A 15900-nucleotide genomic window follows, 5' to 3' on the forward strand; every position below is an offset into this window, starting at 1 on the left:
ATATTGTAATTATAGCTTTAGTTAACACAGGGTAACATGTGAGAAATATATGCCCATGACAATGATGATAAAGAAGACGACTAATACATTTTGATAAGATAATATAATGGTAATGATAACATGAAGTGAGACTGTCACAAACTGCTGTGATCCCAATAAATAAGCAGTATAAGTTTGCTAATAATTTGCTAACCCAGATAGCAAAGGTGTGTCATCAGATGACTAAAAACTCAAAGGTCAATCGTCAAGTCACTTATTGAAAGACATCAAAGTGAAATGAGTTAATGTAGCTCTGCTCTAGTGTACTAAAATGTACCAGCAATGTAAGTATACAGGAAACATTTAATTCCAGCAAGATGCAACAAAGTTGCCCTATGTTTATTTTGTATTATGTGGTAACTGTTGGGATATGTTATAGATTATGGTTAGACCGACCACAATATAGGTATTTACACATACAGTGTATTGAATTGAATTGGATCATTTGAAATTATACTGTCCTTTAATTTCTAACCATTATTATTATTATTATTATTATTTTCTCTCTTATAGATCAGTGATTTCTCCAAGAGACATGAACTTTCACCTGGTCGACCTAATACAACATAAAGCAGAAGCTCTGCAGCATTCAGCATCCTCTCATAAACATGCAGTTGAAATGCACTCTAGCAATGCCAATATCATGAGGTGTCAATGCTATTAACTTGAAAAACCAGCGTGTCATTACAGCTGGGAGTTCCCGGAACAGTCTGACTATAATATTTCCTGCTTTCAAGCAGTTAAGCTCACACCAGGACATACTTGTTGTGTATTGAAAGCATTACAATGGCTTCGATTAACAAATGTTTGAAATGGATCTTCATCGTCTTCAACGCACTTTTTGCAGTAAGTGACTAGTTTATTTTATAATCTACATGAATGGAGATATGTTTCAGTTCTGTTTGCATTTATGTCAGAGCAACTGACTGTAACTGTGATGTATTTACCAACTGTAACAGCTTTCAATCTTCATTTGGTCAATTTTAATACTCACTGAGTTTTCGTTTGGTTTCATTCCCAGCTGACAGGTGCTGGGATTGTTCTACTGGTACACGTTTCAAAGATTGCAGCAATGGTAAGGACTGTAGCCATAGTAGTCAACATTGTATATGTCCCATATATAAATTCATGAACAGTGAGATGTTTATACATGTTTTCCTTTTACAGTAGAGTCTAATAGTATGGCATGGCCCTGTTCTTTCCCTTTTGGTGTTACTCTTGTGTTTGTTGTATTGTTTTGTTTGTTTGTTGTTGTGTTTCCTTGCCTTCCTACTATGTAAAGCGACCTTGGGTTTGAGAAAGGCGCCATATAAAATAAATGTATTATTACTATTATTGGTCTATCTAATGGCATTGACTAGGGATGAATACATTATGAAGCCTGTCAAACTGACATCAAAATATGATCTACCTCTTTTGATTGACTTTAAAAAAAAAAAAAATAGTGACTAAATAGAACATGAACTTTTATTTTAGTAAAACAATTTAATATAACTTTATTTCAGTGTTATAGCATGATACACAATAATTCTCATTACCGATAAAGGAGACCATTAGTGGGGAAAAAAATTGCAGATTTTAAAGTGACATTACAGTAATGAGGAGCAGTTTTACAATAAATGTAATATTTCCTTTTGCAAAATGCCATAAATATCAATGTTAACCATAAATATATTTTACACAACTTTGCATAATCTTCTTCAATGTAAAAAGGACTTTTCATGAAAATAAAACAAAAATAGAATAATGGATCCGGGCGCATTTCGGTAATGAGAATTCACTGTGGTTTTTGGTTAAATTGCTATGAAATTGTGTTAAGATGCCCTAGTGCCTAGTGTTCTTGTAGAACATATCATAGTTACTATTAATAAAATATTATTTTCAGAAAATAGGACTCAGACATGTTCACTACAGCTTCATGAGAATCACCCCATAGCTACTTGAGATACTTGAGATCCCTGCACTGATAGGACAGCTTGTGTCTCTCAAAGGCAAAAGGAAAAGGAATGCATTCAGAGCAGGAGTTTAATGATCAGATATTGTGGGTTTTTTTGTGAGTGTGCGTGCGTGTGTGTGTGTGTGTGTGTGTGTGTGTGTGTGTGTGTGTGTGTGTGTGTGTGTGTGTGTGTGTGTGTATGTGTTGTGTGTGTTATGACAAAGAATGTGTCCCTGAAAGAGTCCCTGGAAGAACAAACCTGTTTTGCCACAGTTGTATAAGCTTGCATGTAAATTAAGTGTTAGTATTGGCATGGTGATACAACATTAAATGTCCCATCAACAATTCATAGGAACATTAACAGATCCAGATTTTAAACAATGGGCTGCTGGCTAGTTAAATGTAGGACTATAGAATTTATTCTACTTAACAATTGTTACGTTTAGTTTGTGATTACATATGCAAGTGATTATTTCAGACAGTGCTGAGTGATAATAATAACAACAACAACAATAATAATAATAATAATAATAATAATAAATATAGCTGCAAGCAGCAATGCGGGGGCCTAGCAGAGCGCTATAGCAGGAATGGCGTTGCCATGGCATGAGCAAGCAGCTAATATGTCCCTGTACCAAGTTTGGACTTCATACACGAAGTGTTGCTGAGATACGAGCTCACTTCCTGTATTACAGCGCCCCCTATAGAGGCCAAATGATGCCAATTTCCTACTGTGTCCTCACAATCAGATACGAAGTCCCTGTACCCAGTTTGGACTTCATACATTAAATCGTCTCCGAGATGTTTGTCCACTTCCTGTTTGGCGGCTTCATCGCCATATTTGATTGGCTGTCACGGGCAAACAAAAATGAAAAATCTGACAAGTATCTTTTGTGCGGCTCGGGCAGAAGATCATCTCCGCCAAGTTCCGTGAAAATCGGATGAAATTTGTGACCGCTGAAACTTTTCGTAGAGTTTGGACTAAATCCAATATGGCGGAGGTCCAATATGGCGAAAAGTGACGTAATAGGGGTCATTGAACTTAGGTCGGTCCAGGGATTCCAACGGTGCCTGATATGTGAAAATCGGACGCACCGTTCAATGGTCACATGCGTGAATGCAATCCAGGTTCGACCCATTGGTGGCGCTAGAGTGTTGGACATAGAGTTCTGTAAATTGGTGAGAGTGATCATGGGATGGTCATCAGTGAATCAGTGCACCAAATTTCATAACTTTAGACCCAGCGGTAAAATTTTCGGCCAAATTTTGACCCGTTGGTGGTGCTAGACGGCTGGGTTTAGAGATCCGTAAATGAGCATGAGTGGTCAGTGGAGTGTCCCGAAACTTTCTGCCAAATTTCAGCACTTTTTAGCCAGGCGTTCTATGGGCTGCCATAGACTCCAATGTCGGATGTATAATAATAATAATAGGAAAAGCTAGTAACTCAATGGGTGCCTTCGCAGCTTCGCTGCTTGGCCCCCAACTAGTAACTCAATGGGTGCCTTCGCAGCTTCGCTACTAGGCCCCCAATAATAATACATGTATTTTTATAGCACTTTTGTAGAAACTCAAAGAGGCTATTGTAGCATAACAAGGGGGTTGTGGGTGTTGAGCATAGGCTAGTTGAATATTGAAAGTATATTATGATTATGGTTATGGTTATGGGATTTGGCAGACACTTTTGTCCAAAGCAATATTAATACAAAACAATATAATACTTAAATTTATATTTATATTTATACTATTATGTTCATTTCTTATGATTAGATTATGGCCTTGGTAAGGACATATTATTATTATTTATTTTTTTTAAAGTATATTTTTTTGGCCTTTTTATGTCTTTAATGACAGGACAGTGAAGAATGACAGGAAGCGAGTGGGAGAGAGAGTCGGGGTGGGATCCGGAAAGGACCACGGGGCGGGAATCGAACCCGGGTCGCCGGCGTACGGTGCAGGTGCCCCAGCCAGTCGCGCCATGGCTGGGGCCTGTAAGGACATATTATGAGAATGGGAATGGCAACACTATGTGCTATAGTTTAGAAACTTTCCAACCATGGCTCTGTATTTCACACACAGTTTAGGCCAAAACAGTTACGTTCTATTTTATCCCCAAATGTTTGGCAGAGAGAGGAAGTTGGGAATTTCTGGTCAGCATCCCTGTTTGGGGGACTTATGACAGGGATTTCCGTCGTGGGAGCCTACGGTGCATACAAAGAGAAGAGATGGGCCCTAATCTTGGTAAATATGTGGCATCAGCCCTCATATTGCTGTTTAGTTCCTATTTAACCTGGTAGTAGATAAGCTCTATACGCATAGTGTCAAAAAAAGTAAAATGCTATCCGTACTTGTTTAAACGGTATTCTCGGTATATTTTGACAGTTTTCTGTTCTTGTGAGCATTGGCATGGTCATTTGCCTGATTGGGGCTGTTAACATCTTTAACGTGAGGCACATGGTAAGAGTTGTTACATCTTTAAGAGTCTTTAATAACAGGACATTATACATTTATATTTAAACATTATTGCATTATTTCATACAAAGTCTGACTACCGGTATACCAGATGAAGCATTCAGTTTTCAAACCGTCTGATTTTATAAATGCAAATATTAAATATCTTATTTCTAACCATTCTGTCAAGATAACCAGAAGAATTGAAGATCTCTTTGAAAGCGATGACATGAATAAGTTTTTTCAACTGTCTCAAGAACAACACAATGTAAGCAATCATCTTATAGTTATTTGCATTGCAGTTGTATGACATTAAATTAGTATGATACTAATTTACTTAAACATTACAGATTCAGACATAGTCAGTAATACAACTGGAGTTGAATTTTAGTCAGCAATGCAGTTGCCGTTTTGCAAAAGGTTGTTGAGGATCTTTGAGCTCAACTGTCAGTTAAAATACTCACCTCCCTTCCATGCACCTGACAGCTCTGTGTTGATTGGCTGGGATTGTTTAGGCTTGGTCCAAGGCAATACACTATGTTTATTCCACCTTTACAGATCCAGGACCATGACAACATCAGAGTTTTTTAAATACTAAAACTGAAGGACAGGACTAGAATATCGCGAAGATAATGGATTTGGCAAAATGCGTATGAATATTGTGGTCCTCCTTATGTAAGACTATTTGTAAGGTATTTTTTATTCCTGTATTTACAGCTTGAGTGCTGTGGCACACGCAATGGCTACCAGGACTGGAGTTCACAAGTTCCAGAGTCCTGCATCTGTCCAGAATCCTACTGGGGTACTCCAAAATGCCAGAGGGTGGCAGTGTCTCCCAAAAAATCTGGGGTAATGTTTTTATATATCTTATACAGTATGCGTTATATCATATGAGTAAGCCCAGATCAATCCTGTTCTTGAAAATTACACTGATGTTACTTTTCTTCACAGTATTCACAGTATTGGCACAAAGAGATGTACACAGAGGTCTACAGTGAGGTATGATGAATATGAACAAACATGACACACTTTGAAATGATTTTAGGCTACACCAAAAGCTTGTTAATAGATGTTTTGTTGACACACATAGTCTGAACTTTTGTTTGAGCATTTCCAAATTCAAAGGTCTTTAGCTTAATTCATGTAAACTCAACATCACAGAAAACAATGCCTTATTCAAAGTCAGGTTTAAGGCTTTCGGGGTTTGATGGCTGAACCCAAACAATAAAGCAAAGCACCCGAATAACAAATATAAATTTGGTCTGACTCTGATGAAGATGCTGTGCGTCAAAACATTAGTCATTTGCACCTATTAAAAAGTCTCAAAGTTATGTGTGTGCACCGTATCTTCCATTGGGTTCAGTCATCTGAAGTGGTCTACTGGGTTTTGCTAAAACTATAGTATAAGTACAGTATACAGTCCTGTTCTGTGAGCTCTGATCTCCATTTTGTGTAAGGGTGAGAGCATGTGACTCCTTTATCATAATGGCTTTAGATTCCTAGAATGCAGTTGGGAGTATCATGCACTGTAAAAATTCAGCACGTCTACCTCAGTTCAACTTCTAATTTAGTCCTTCATATTATTTTTAGCCATGTCTTCCTTTCTTCGTGCGGTTCCTCAATACGATGATGGATGCCACAGTTGGGATTCTTTTTGGATTGGCTATTGTGGCGGTAAAATCTTTCATTCTTGATTTTGGTCATTTATTTCCTGTTTTACTGATGTTTGTGTTAAGTAGAGGCCACACAGCTAGTAAAAGCAACTGTGATTTTAGATCCTCTGTTATTATTTTCTTGTTCATATGCAAACAATTGGCAATTATCAAATTGATATCAAAATGTAGACAGATGTAAAACATCTTATGTGGATACTAATGAAATGTCTGCTAGTACCTGCTGTCTTGCTCTAACTTGTAATCACATGACATAGCCTAATAACATAAACATAACAAACATAACATGCTTTGTTTTGTAATCTTCAGCTGATTGGGGTAACCATGGCCATTATCATGACCTGCAAGATCAAGAAGCAAATGACTGCAATGCCAGTGCCCACTTATGAATTCTCCAAGCCTCCTGCATATGAGGAGCTGTATACAATGAAATCTATGCCAGAGCATGTCTAAGATTTTTGTTTCAACATGCCTCATATTGTTTTCTGACCAATAAAATTTGAAAATCATCAGGACAAATTATTTTTCTATTTCTGTTAATTGATAATATGTCAACATTTTATGTTGCCGGATTTCACCTATGCATTTTTGTTTACCTTTTTCGAAATGTATGCCTGCACATGTTTGCACTGACATATCTCTTTTATGTTGTCAGTTTTTATCTGTATGTATGATTTTGTGCCAAATTTTTCATAGAGCAAGATAAAGAAGAACATGATTTGGAATGGAGGAGAATGGTGGTATTTTCTGAAAAGGATTGGTATAAGCAAGGACTCTGCTCTGTAATAACATTGTAATGTTGAAGTAATGGCCATGTTTTCTCATACGGTATGAGGTTTTGTCTATCAGCTTTAGCACCTTGTTTTAGGCATTAGTGAGTGAATTGCTCCCATGCTTCATGGCTGGTATGTGTTTATGTCAGAATGTGTAAAAGTTAGACAGATGGTGTGTCTTCTACATAACATGTCATCTGATTTTATGTTTGTTCTGGTTGTCTGCCAACAGGATATTTCTGTCAAAAAGTTGAAAAAGTCTAAAAAGTTGAAATTAAGAAGGCACAAATGACAGGTACCATATTAACACCTCTATGTAGTTTATTTACCTGAAAAACGGCTTACTTTTAATATGGAGATAGCATCTCTGACATTGCTGATGCATATCTGGAATGCCCAGTATTGCGCTATGTACTGTAACTAGTTTCATACAAGGACACAATGTGTTTAAACACATTCAGTGCAGTCATGCTGAAAATGAATGTGAAACAAAGCAACATTTTTGAAGGCCCACTGTGAAGATATTCTCAGGCAATTAAATTGTAAATATGACAATACATTGTACAGTATATGCAACATGTTGTGTATGCAATACATAAATTTGATTGTTAAAAAAAAATGTGTTACAGCTCAAGGGAATGCACTGTATTCATCCTCATGTTTTTGGAATGGTATTATGATAATAATAAAATTAGATTATATTTGTTAAAGGTGCTCTAAGCAATGTCATACGTTTTTAGGCTAAAACATTTTTTGTCACTTACAGCAAACATCACCTCACCATCCGCTAGCTGCCTGTGATGCTGCTGTGACCGTGCTATGGCCTGCTCTGAGCCCATATGAATACACAACAAACAGATATAAGTTATAAGGAGAGACTTTTTTAATGAGGAGACACAGCACTCAAAGAACCCTCCATAGAAATGCATGGGGTTAGTTTGTAACACCAATATGGCAGGATAGCTTACACCAGTGGTTCCCAAAAGTGGGGGTCGGGGCCCCCAGGGAAGTCGCAAGACAGCAGAGAGGGGTCATGAAATGATAATCAGAAATATATATATTTTAGCCATAATTGTAACAACAGATAAAAATAGCAGTTAAACATTTCAAAGTGTTTATTTTGTGGTATTGTGATTGTGTTTCGATAGGCCTATTAGTGCATGTGCGCTGTTGCGTTTGTATACTTCTACCTCCAGGGATAGTGGGGGCCCCAAGTCACTGGCACCGTTATTTTGGGGGTCGCGGGTTGAAAAGTTTGGGAACCCCTGGTCTACACATATCCCGCCCTTCTTACATGCCTCCCCATTCACTTGAAAAGGAAAATAGCTGCCCGACAACTGCCCGTTACCAAGATTGCCTATAAGGACTTTGGTATAACCTGACAAGTCTAATCTCATGACAGTCTAATATTGACTTTACATACCGGTAATATAAAATATGATAACAGTTTTAGAAAAGCAAAAAGATGTAGGTCACAAATGCTCCAGAACAACTAAGTGAGATGTTAGGTACTTTGCTTTGTGTCATGCCCAATAGTGTCCTTTAGCTATTTTAAAATCACTGTAACCTACAAACTCCTTGGGGTTACTAATACATTTCAGTGATTTAGTGAAACAGTTGTAGGCAAACACCACAAATGACAATTTTGTAACTTATCAAATAAGCGCAACATGTTTCCAATGCCTACTGAGCTGTACCAAATCAAATCACTTTCAATGTCAATGTCAATTTATTTATATAGCACATTTAAAAAATATAACATTTTGTTTATCTTGTATCTCGTCTACATTTACAGGAAGGCTCTCTGACAATAAACTGGTTTTATGGCTCAGCAGCATTCTCCCTTTGCATCAGATGCCTTCACACCATTCCAGACATGCAACCAGATGTGTACACACCCACACAGTAATCTTCCCTTTCTTCTGATATGGGGCACCTTCACCTGTGTGCACCACTACATTCCATGTCCTATTCCAGAGATCTGGAAATACCCCTCGCCTTTCATTTCCTTATCTAAAAGTGAAACCTTTTTGGTTTTATAAAATGTCAGCTGCTCCTGTGCGTGTATCCAGGTAAGTTTTACGTAAATGTTTTCATTGAACCTTTTGTAATTTTTTTTTTCTAATTTGATGTGTCAGCCATCCTCATTATCCATTATTTGTCAGTAATATTTTCCATTCATTCTGGTTCAACATTTACAACATTGAAATTGAAATGACTTCCCAGGCCAACTGTAACTGTTCCTGTGTTTCACACCTAGAGTCGACTGAGCCAACAAGTTTACCTCAAACAATATCCTTCACTGTTAGCATCAGAAATGGCTGGGTGTTTAAAATCATTCTTCATCTTCTTCAACATTCTTTCATTAGTGAGTGACTTGTTTGGTTCATAATTGTAAAAAATGATTTTGAACTTAAAACAACACAATGTATTTCTTTTACCTTTTTACCTGCTAAATATTGTAATACCAGGTGTTCCAGGCGCACATCTGCAATATCAGAGACTATATTCTTCATATTGTAAGACAGTGTAGTGTCAAAATTAATTTAAAGCTTATTCAAAGGTAAGGTAAAAGAAGAATATTGTGTTGCTTTAATGTGAGATTCACTGAGTGTTACTGTAACAAGCCAACTGCAAAACCAAGGCAAAACTTTTCATATGCTGATTGCTATATCTTTATAAATCATAAACTGATTTCGCTTCATTTTCAGATGGCAGGTGTTTTCTGTCTTATAGGTTATACGGTAAGTATAACACACTTTACATTAAATACAACCCTGGAGGGGTCATTGCGAGATATTTTTTGGTGTATATCCAGAAGACGTTCACTCATTTTACTAAAGTGTGTTCTCATTTCACAAAATTGTGCACATACTTTTTAACTAAATAATAATATAATAATAATAATCTTTATTTATAGAGCGCGTTATCAATTGTGCTCTCAATTTTGTAAACTGAGTGTCTATTTACACCCCTGGTACGAATAGCCTTGGCCACACAGCTGATTCACACTGAGCTATTCACACCCTGTGACATAACAACAAAAAGACGTTGCTCACGTGCACAAAAAACATGGCGGACATTCGTTTTTCGTCAGCAGAAAGTGAAGAATTATGAAAGGTTTCGGCACTAATATCTGTTCAAGTTGTGTTTTACTTTCATAATCTTCATTCAGTGAACACATAAAACTGCCAGTTTGTTAGTTAATAGAAATTTTGTGAATATGATGCTCAGACCTATAAACTATAAGTTTAGCCTACCTGCAAACACACCTCTAGTTGTGGAAGTAGATAGTGCAGTAGTCACAGATATGGTTATATATGTGGTAGACCGGGGTTTGGTTCCCACATGATGCGTTTTGGCATGTGTACCAACGTCTCTGGACAGAAGGCCCACAATCTGAACAAGAAATCGGTTCTCAAACAGAAGTTTTGATTGCAACAATTAGCTAGTTCACGCACCAGGGTGTAAATAGCATACATTACTATATACACCAGGGTACGAATAGCATCCACTTCTAACTATACATTGATGCAAACAGCATACCTTATTCAGAGTGTCTATTACACAGCTGAGCTATTTGCACCGTGTGACGTAACAAAAAAACATGTTGCTCATTTTGTAATTTTTTTTATTACATTCTGTGATATGCCAGAGTAAATGCACAGGGGTGCAAATAGCATAGACTGATATTTGTATCAGACAGGGTATTAATAGAATACATTGCTGTGTGCACCGGGGTATGAATAGCATACATTGATATTTGTACCAGATGAGATATTAACAAACAAAAAGGTTGTTAAAATTATAGTCATCTCATAAAATGAAAAATAAAAAATAAAAGTAAAAGTCAGTCAGTCCATAAGCCATATTGAATAGAGGTTTTAAAGGATAATTCCGATACTAAGCACTTTGAGTCCCTTTTCTGGTTTGTTTGGGATAAACTAGAGTGGTGGACACCGAAATTTTGACGATGGGTCCTGTCTCGACTTTCTGACTCGTTTTGAATCGCCTTTGACTGGCTGGCTATGATGCCAAAAAACAACCCCTTAACGTTCGTTTTCAAAACTGTGCAACTCACGAGTGGTTAGTGGTGGTGTTCGTTGGTTATTAATAACAAATTCATGATTTCAATCTGTGTTATCTAAAGTCAGTAGTGTTTCGGCATCCAGGTTGCCAGCTCTACCAGTCAGGGGGGAGGGGGAAGGGATACACCGTTCTACAGTAATTTGAAAGTGATTGTAGTACCAGTTTTGGCCACAATCTTACACAATCTTACATTCCTTTACGTTCCTTTAAGTCTGTTTTTAAAGTCAGTAATTAAGTCACAGTGTCTGATGTAGTCTGGCAATGAGCTCTCCCAGGGTGCTGAGGTTCACACTAGGGACATGCAGTAGGCCTGCTGAGGAGGATCTCAGTGAGCGGGCAGGGGTGTAAACTTCCAGGAGGTCAGGTAGGTGGGGGTATAATTGTGTAGGGCTTTGTATGCCAGGAGCAGGACTTGTAATCAACCTGATAAGAATTAGATCTGGATTCATGATGTCTCCTATGTATAGATTGTTTTTCTCAAGATGTTCTTTTATTTCTGTTGTGTTCATCATTCTATAAAGAGGCTTACTGTAACAACTTCAGTGACATCATTGCCTCACTTGTCAGTCCCAATGACTCATCACTCAGCATCACACCTTCAAATAAAATACTAAAATAAACTAAAATACTAAACTAAAATAAAGTACTTAAAACAAAATACTAAACTAAAATAAAGTACTTCAAATAAAAAAAAAAAAAAAAAAAAAATGGGGGCAGCCGTGGCCTACTGGTTAGCGCTTCGGACTTGTAACCGGAGGGTTGCCGGTCCGAACCCCGACCAGTAGGCACGGCTGAAGTGCCCTTGAGCAAGGCACCTAACCCCTTACTGCTCCCCTAGCGCCGCTGTTGTTGCAGGCAGCTCACTGCGTCGAGGTTAGTGTGTGCTTCACCTCACTGTGTGTTCACTGTGTGCTGAGTGTGTTTCACTAATTCACAGATTGGGATAAATGCAGAGACCAAATTTCCCTCACGGGATCAAAAGAGTATACTTACTTACTTACTTAGTTACTTAGTTTTCTACTGCATTTTCATTTGAAATAATAGGCCAATGCTTCTCAGTTAGTGATATTACATCACAAGTTACATGTGGTTTTGAATGGTATTATTTTATATATTGGTATAGTCACTACTGTTGAAATGTCATTTTCAAAATTGAATGGTGTTTACGTATCTAATGGGCTTGGGAGGGGTTACTCTATGGAATCAGATGGAGAGGCCAGTTACACGCACCTTCAGGAAGTGGACACCCGAAGTGGATGAGGCTCTGAGAGACTGCTTCGAGTGTACTGACTGGAGTGTGTTACAGAATGGAGAGGACTTGGAGGAGGTCACACAGTGCACAACTGACTACCTGAACTTCTGCATGGACATTGTTGTTCCCACCAGAACTGTACGCTGCTTTCCCAACAACAAGCCTTGGATAACCAGCAATGTCAAGACCCTTCTCAACAGGAAAAAGATGGCGTTCAGAGAGGGGGACATGGCAGAGCTGAGGCGCGTGCAAGGGGAACTCAAATTCAAGCTGAAGGAAGCTAAGGAGGATTACAGAAAGAAGGTGGAACAGAAGCTGCAGGAAAACAACTTGAAGGAGACATGGGACTGCATGAAGGTTATCACTGGCCTGAAGAAGAGCAGCAGCTCTGTGGAGGGGGACCTGGACAGGGCGAACCAGTTGAACCACTTCTACAACAGGTTTGACTGCCCTGCTCCAGCTCCAATGGCGGTGGTCTGTCCACCATCCCCCAGCCCCCACCCTCACACCCCCTCAATACCAGCGCAACACTCACCTCCATCATCACAGGCTATCGTACCCCCACCATCATTGGATTTTGCACCCCTCCCCCACATGGCGATCACGAACAATGAGGTGACAACGACCTCAGTCAACAGCCATCAGACACACAGATTCCAGATGCACCCCTCCCCCTCCCCTCCCCTTACACCCCTCACCATTACAAAAGATCAAGTGACAGTCCAACTTAAGAAATTGCGCAGCAATAAAGCAGCTGGGCCTGACCGACTGTGCCCAAGGCTACTCAAGGCCTGTGCTGCTGAACTGGCGGAGCCACTGAAGCACATCTTCAATTTGAGTCTACGCCTTGGACAAGTTCCAACACTGTGGAAGACATCATGTCTCACCCCTGTCCCTAAGAAGCCACACCCTAGTGAGCTTAATGACTACAGACCTGTCGCTCTCACATCACATGTGATGAAGACAATGGAGCGATTGGTCTAAGGCATGCTCAGACCCCAGGTACGCCATGCACTAGACCCGTTACAGTTTGCTTACCAAGAGAAAGTGGGCGTGGACGATGCCATCACTTATCTTCTACACAGGACACATTCCCACCTGGACAAGGGGAAGAGTGCTGTGAGAATCATGTTCTTTGATTTCTCAAGTGCTTTTAACACCATCCAGCCCCTCAGATTGGGAGACAAGCTCTTGCAGATGGGTGTGGACGCTCACCTGGTAACCTGGATTACAGATTACCTGACCGAGCGACCACAGTTCGTCAGACTGAAGAACTGTCTCTCTGACACTGTGATCTGCAGCACCGGAGCGCCACAGGGAACTGTGCTCTCTCCAGTCCTGTTCACCCTGTACACATCTGACTTCTGCTACAACACCGAGTCATGCCACATGCAGAAGTTTTCTGATGATACTGCAATTGTGGGGTGTATCAGGAACGGGCAGGAGGAGGAGTACAGGAGCCTGGTGGAGGACTTTGTGCAATGGTGCAAACTCAATCATCTTCAACTTAATACTTCAAAGACCAAGGAGATGGTGGTGGATTTCCGCAGGTCTAAACCCACTCTGCTACCAGTCCACATTGATGGGGTCAATGTGGAGATGGTTAGCACCTACAAGTATCTGGGTCTCCACCTGGACAATAAACTGGACTGGTCAGCCAACACTGATGCACTCTACAAGAAAGGGCAGAGTAGGCTGTACTTCCTGAGGAGGCTGCCGTCCTTCAATGTGTGCAGTAAGCTCCTCAGGATGTTTTACCAGTCTGTTGTTGCCAGCGTCCTCTTCTATGCAGTAGTGTGTTGGGGAGGAAGCACAAAGAAGAAGGATGCGGGGCGAATTGACAGGCTGGTAAGGAAAGCTGGCTCTGTAGTGGGAGGTGAACTGGAGTACATCACTTCACTATCTGACAAAAGGACCCTGAACAAACTGATCAACATCTTGGACAATGAGTGTCACCCACTCCACACCACTATTGTTAAGCAGAAGAGCCTGATCAGCTGGAGACTTCGCTCACTGCCTTGCACAACGGACAGACTGAGGAAGTCATTTGTCCCCAGGGCCATTGAACTGTTCAATGCCTCACTTAAGGGAATAGGAGAGATAGACTTCTCGGCATAGTCTGTCTGCCTCTTCACCCCCTCCATGTTTGCGTGCTATATTAGCACATTTGCACATATGCATAACCCCCCCCTCCATGCCACAGCCGAACTGTGGACACACTTATACTTTTTCTTAATAGTTCAATATATAGATATATAGACTTTACTTTACTTACTTCTGCATTGTTGCACTGTTGCACTGTTGGTCTTACTCATTTGCACTATCACCATGACAACTATCACCATTGCACTACCACCGTGTCACTCATTCACACAGAGCACCTTACCATATACTATGTACAGGAAATCACAGGATCAGTCCCTGCCTCAGTCATTGCCATTGCAAGCGCCTCTGATTGATTAATCACCACTATGTGGATACTGTTTTTAGAATTGATTAGAAGTGTTAGTATAATTTGTATTTTTGTAAATTGTATTTTAGTATATTTTTATATATTGTATTAAGTGTCAGTTAGTATAATTTGTATTTTAGTATATTTAGCATATTCTTTATCTTGTACTGTCATTATATTGCTTAGTTGTGTTTTTATATTATATACTTTAATTACTCTTTCTGCTGTTAGAGAATGTGTTTGTGTTGTATGTATGCTGCTGAGACCTTGAATTTCCCCTGGGGATCAATAAAGTATCTATCTATCTATCTATCTATCTATCTATCTATCTATCAGTCAGTTCTGAATCCAGTAGTATAATTATAAGTATATATACTCTTTTGATCCCGTGAGGGAAATTTGGTCTCTGCATTTATCCCAATGAATTAGTGAAACACACTGCACACAGTGAACACACAGTGTGGTGAAGCACACACTAATCCCGGCGCAGTGAGCTGCCCGCAACAACAGCGGCGTTCGGGGAGCAGTGAGGGGTTAGGTGCCTTGCTCAAGGGCACTTCAGCCATGGTCGGGGTTCGAACCGGCAACCCTCCGGTTACAAGTCCGAATCGCTAACCAGTAGGCCACGGCTGCCAAAGTAGACCACGGCTGCCAAGCATGTTCCACCCCCATTACCCGCGTTGTTAGAAGCTCACCAAACGGGTGGTAAATTCAGTTGGCTATCCTACCAATGGACATGCAGAGCAAGCACATGACATTAATAATACAATGCATCACTCTATACCTACCACTCATTTAGACCCAGCACATACTCCACAGACCTGTTCAGGGGGCTGCCTGGATGCCTCAAGGCTGAACGTGGTTGTCCAATCAGATATTAAACCACCCCCATTCTTCAGAGGTGACCGTACTGACACATGCACTGTCCATGAATGGGAAGATTTGATGCAGGCTTACATTCGCCGACGCAAATATAGTACTGCTGAAATGTATGATGTGATAGCAAGCAGACTGATGGGAAAAGCCAGGGACATTGTGAAGGTTTCACTACGTAGCAACCCAGAAATTAACCCCTGTAGCCATCCTGCAGCTGTTTTTGATATACTGAAGCAGAACTTTAGTGAACTCCCATACTCTGGCATGCCCATGGCGGACTTTTATAGCACACTTCCAAAAAAAGGTGAGAGTGCACTGGACTACTGGGTGCAACTGAACAAGGCTATAGACGTTGCCGATGA

At 39.9% G+C, this 15900-nt stretch overlaps 1 protein-coding gene across 2 annotated transcripts; it reads left to right on the top strand.

Moving 5' to 3' along the window:
• Positions 1–766: 766 nt before the first annotated feature.
• LOC143142569 (tetraspanin-8-like) lies at positions 767–7579 on the top strand. Of its 2 annotated transcripts, XR_012990948.1 has the most exons (10): positions 767–885; positions 1061–1114; positions 4100–4213; positions 4355–4429; positions 4614–4691; positions 5141–5272; positions 5375–5422; positions 6014–6097; positions 6406–6924; positions 7102–7579. XR_012990948.1 is itself a non-coding variant. In XM_076303539.1 (9 exons), the coding sequence occupies exons 1-9, from the start codon at positions 826–828 to the stop codon at positions 6547–6549; spliced, it is 789 nt and encodes a 262-aa protein (XP_076159654.1). In that variant the 5' UTR covers positions 767–825; the 3' UTR covers positions 6550–7579. The 2 variants fall into 2 exon arrangements, 1 of the variants encoding a protein (XP_076159654.1); XM_076303539.1 differs by having other exon boundaries at positions 6406–7579.
• Positions 7580–15900: the final 8321 nt, after the last annotated feature.

Source organism: Alosa pseudoharengus, unplaced genomic scaffold, assembly GCF_046254945.1.
Source record: "Alosa pseudoharengus isolate Yale_2024_CS ecotype anadromous, Long Island Sound unplaced genomic scaffold, YU_APseudo_1.1 YU_APseudo_1.1_scf_24, whole genome shotgun sequence".
Classification (NCBI taxonomy): domain Eukaryota; kingdom Metazoa; phylum Chordata; class Actinopteri; order Clupeiformes; family Clupeidae; genus Alosa; species Alosa pseudoharengus.

Bases quoted from the DNA above. Each gene is read 5' to 3' on its own strand.
- LOC143142569 (XM_076303539.1), top strand. From the start codon at position 826: ATGGCTTCGATTAACAAATGTTTGAAATGGATCTTCATCGTCTTCAAC. The intron at 5,423-6,013 runs GTATGATGAATA...TATTATTTTTAG, and splicing joins ACACAGAGGTCTACAGTGAG to CCATGTCTTCCTTTCTTCGT. The intron at 6,098-6,405 runs GTAAAATCTTTC...TGTAATCTTCAG, and splicing joins TTGGATTGGCTATTGTGGCG to CTGATTGGGGTAACCATGGC.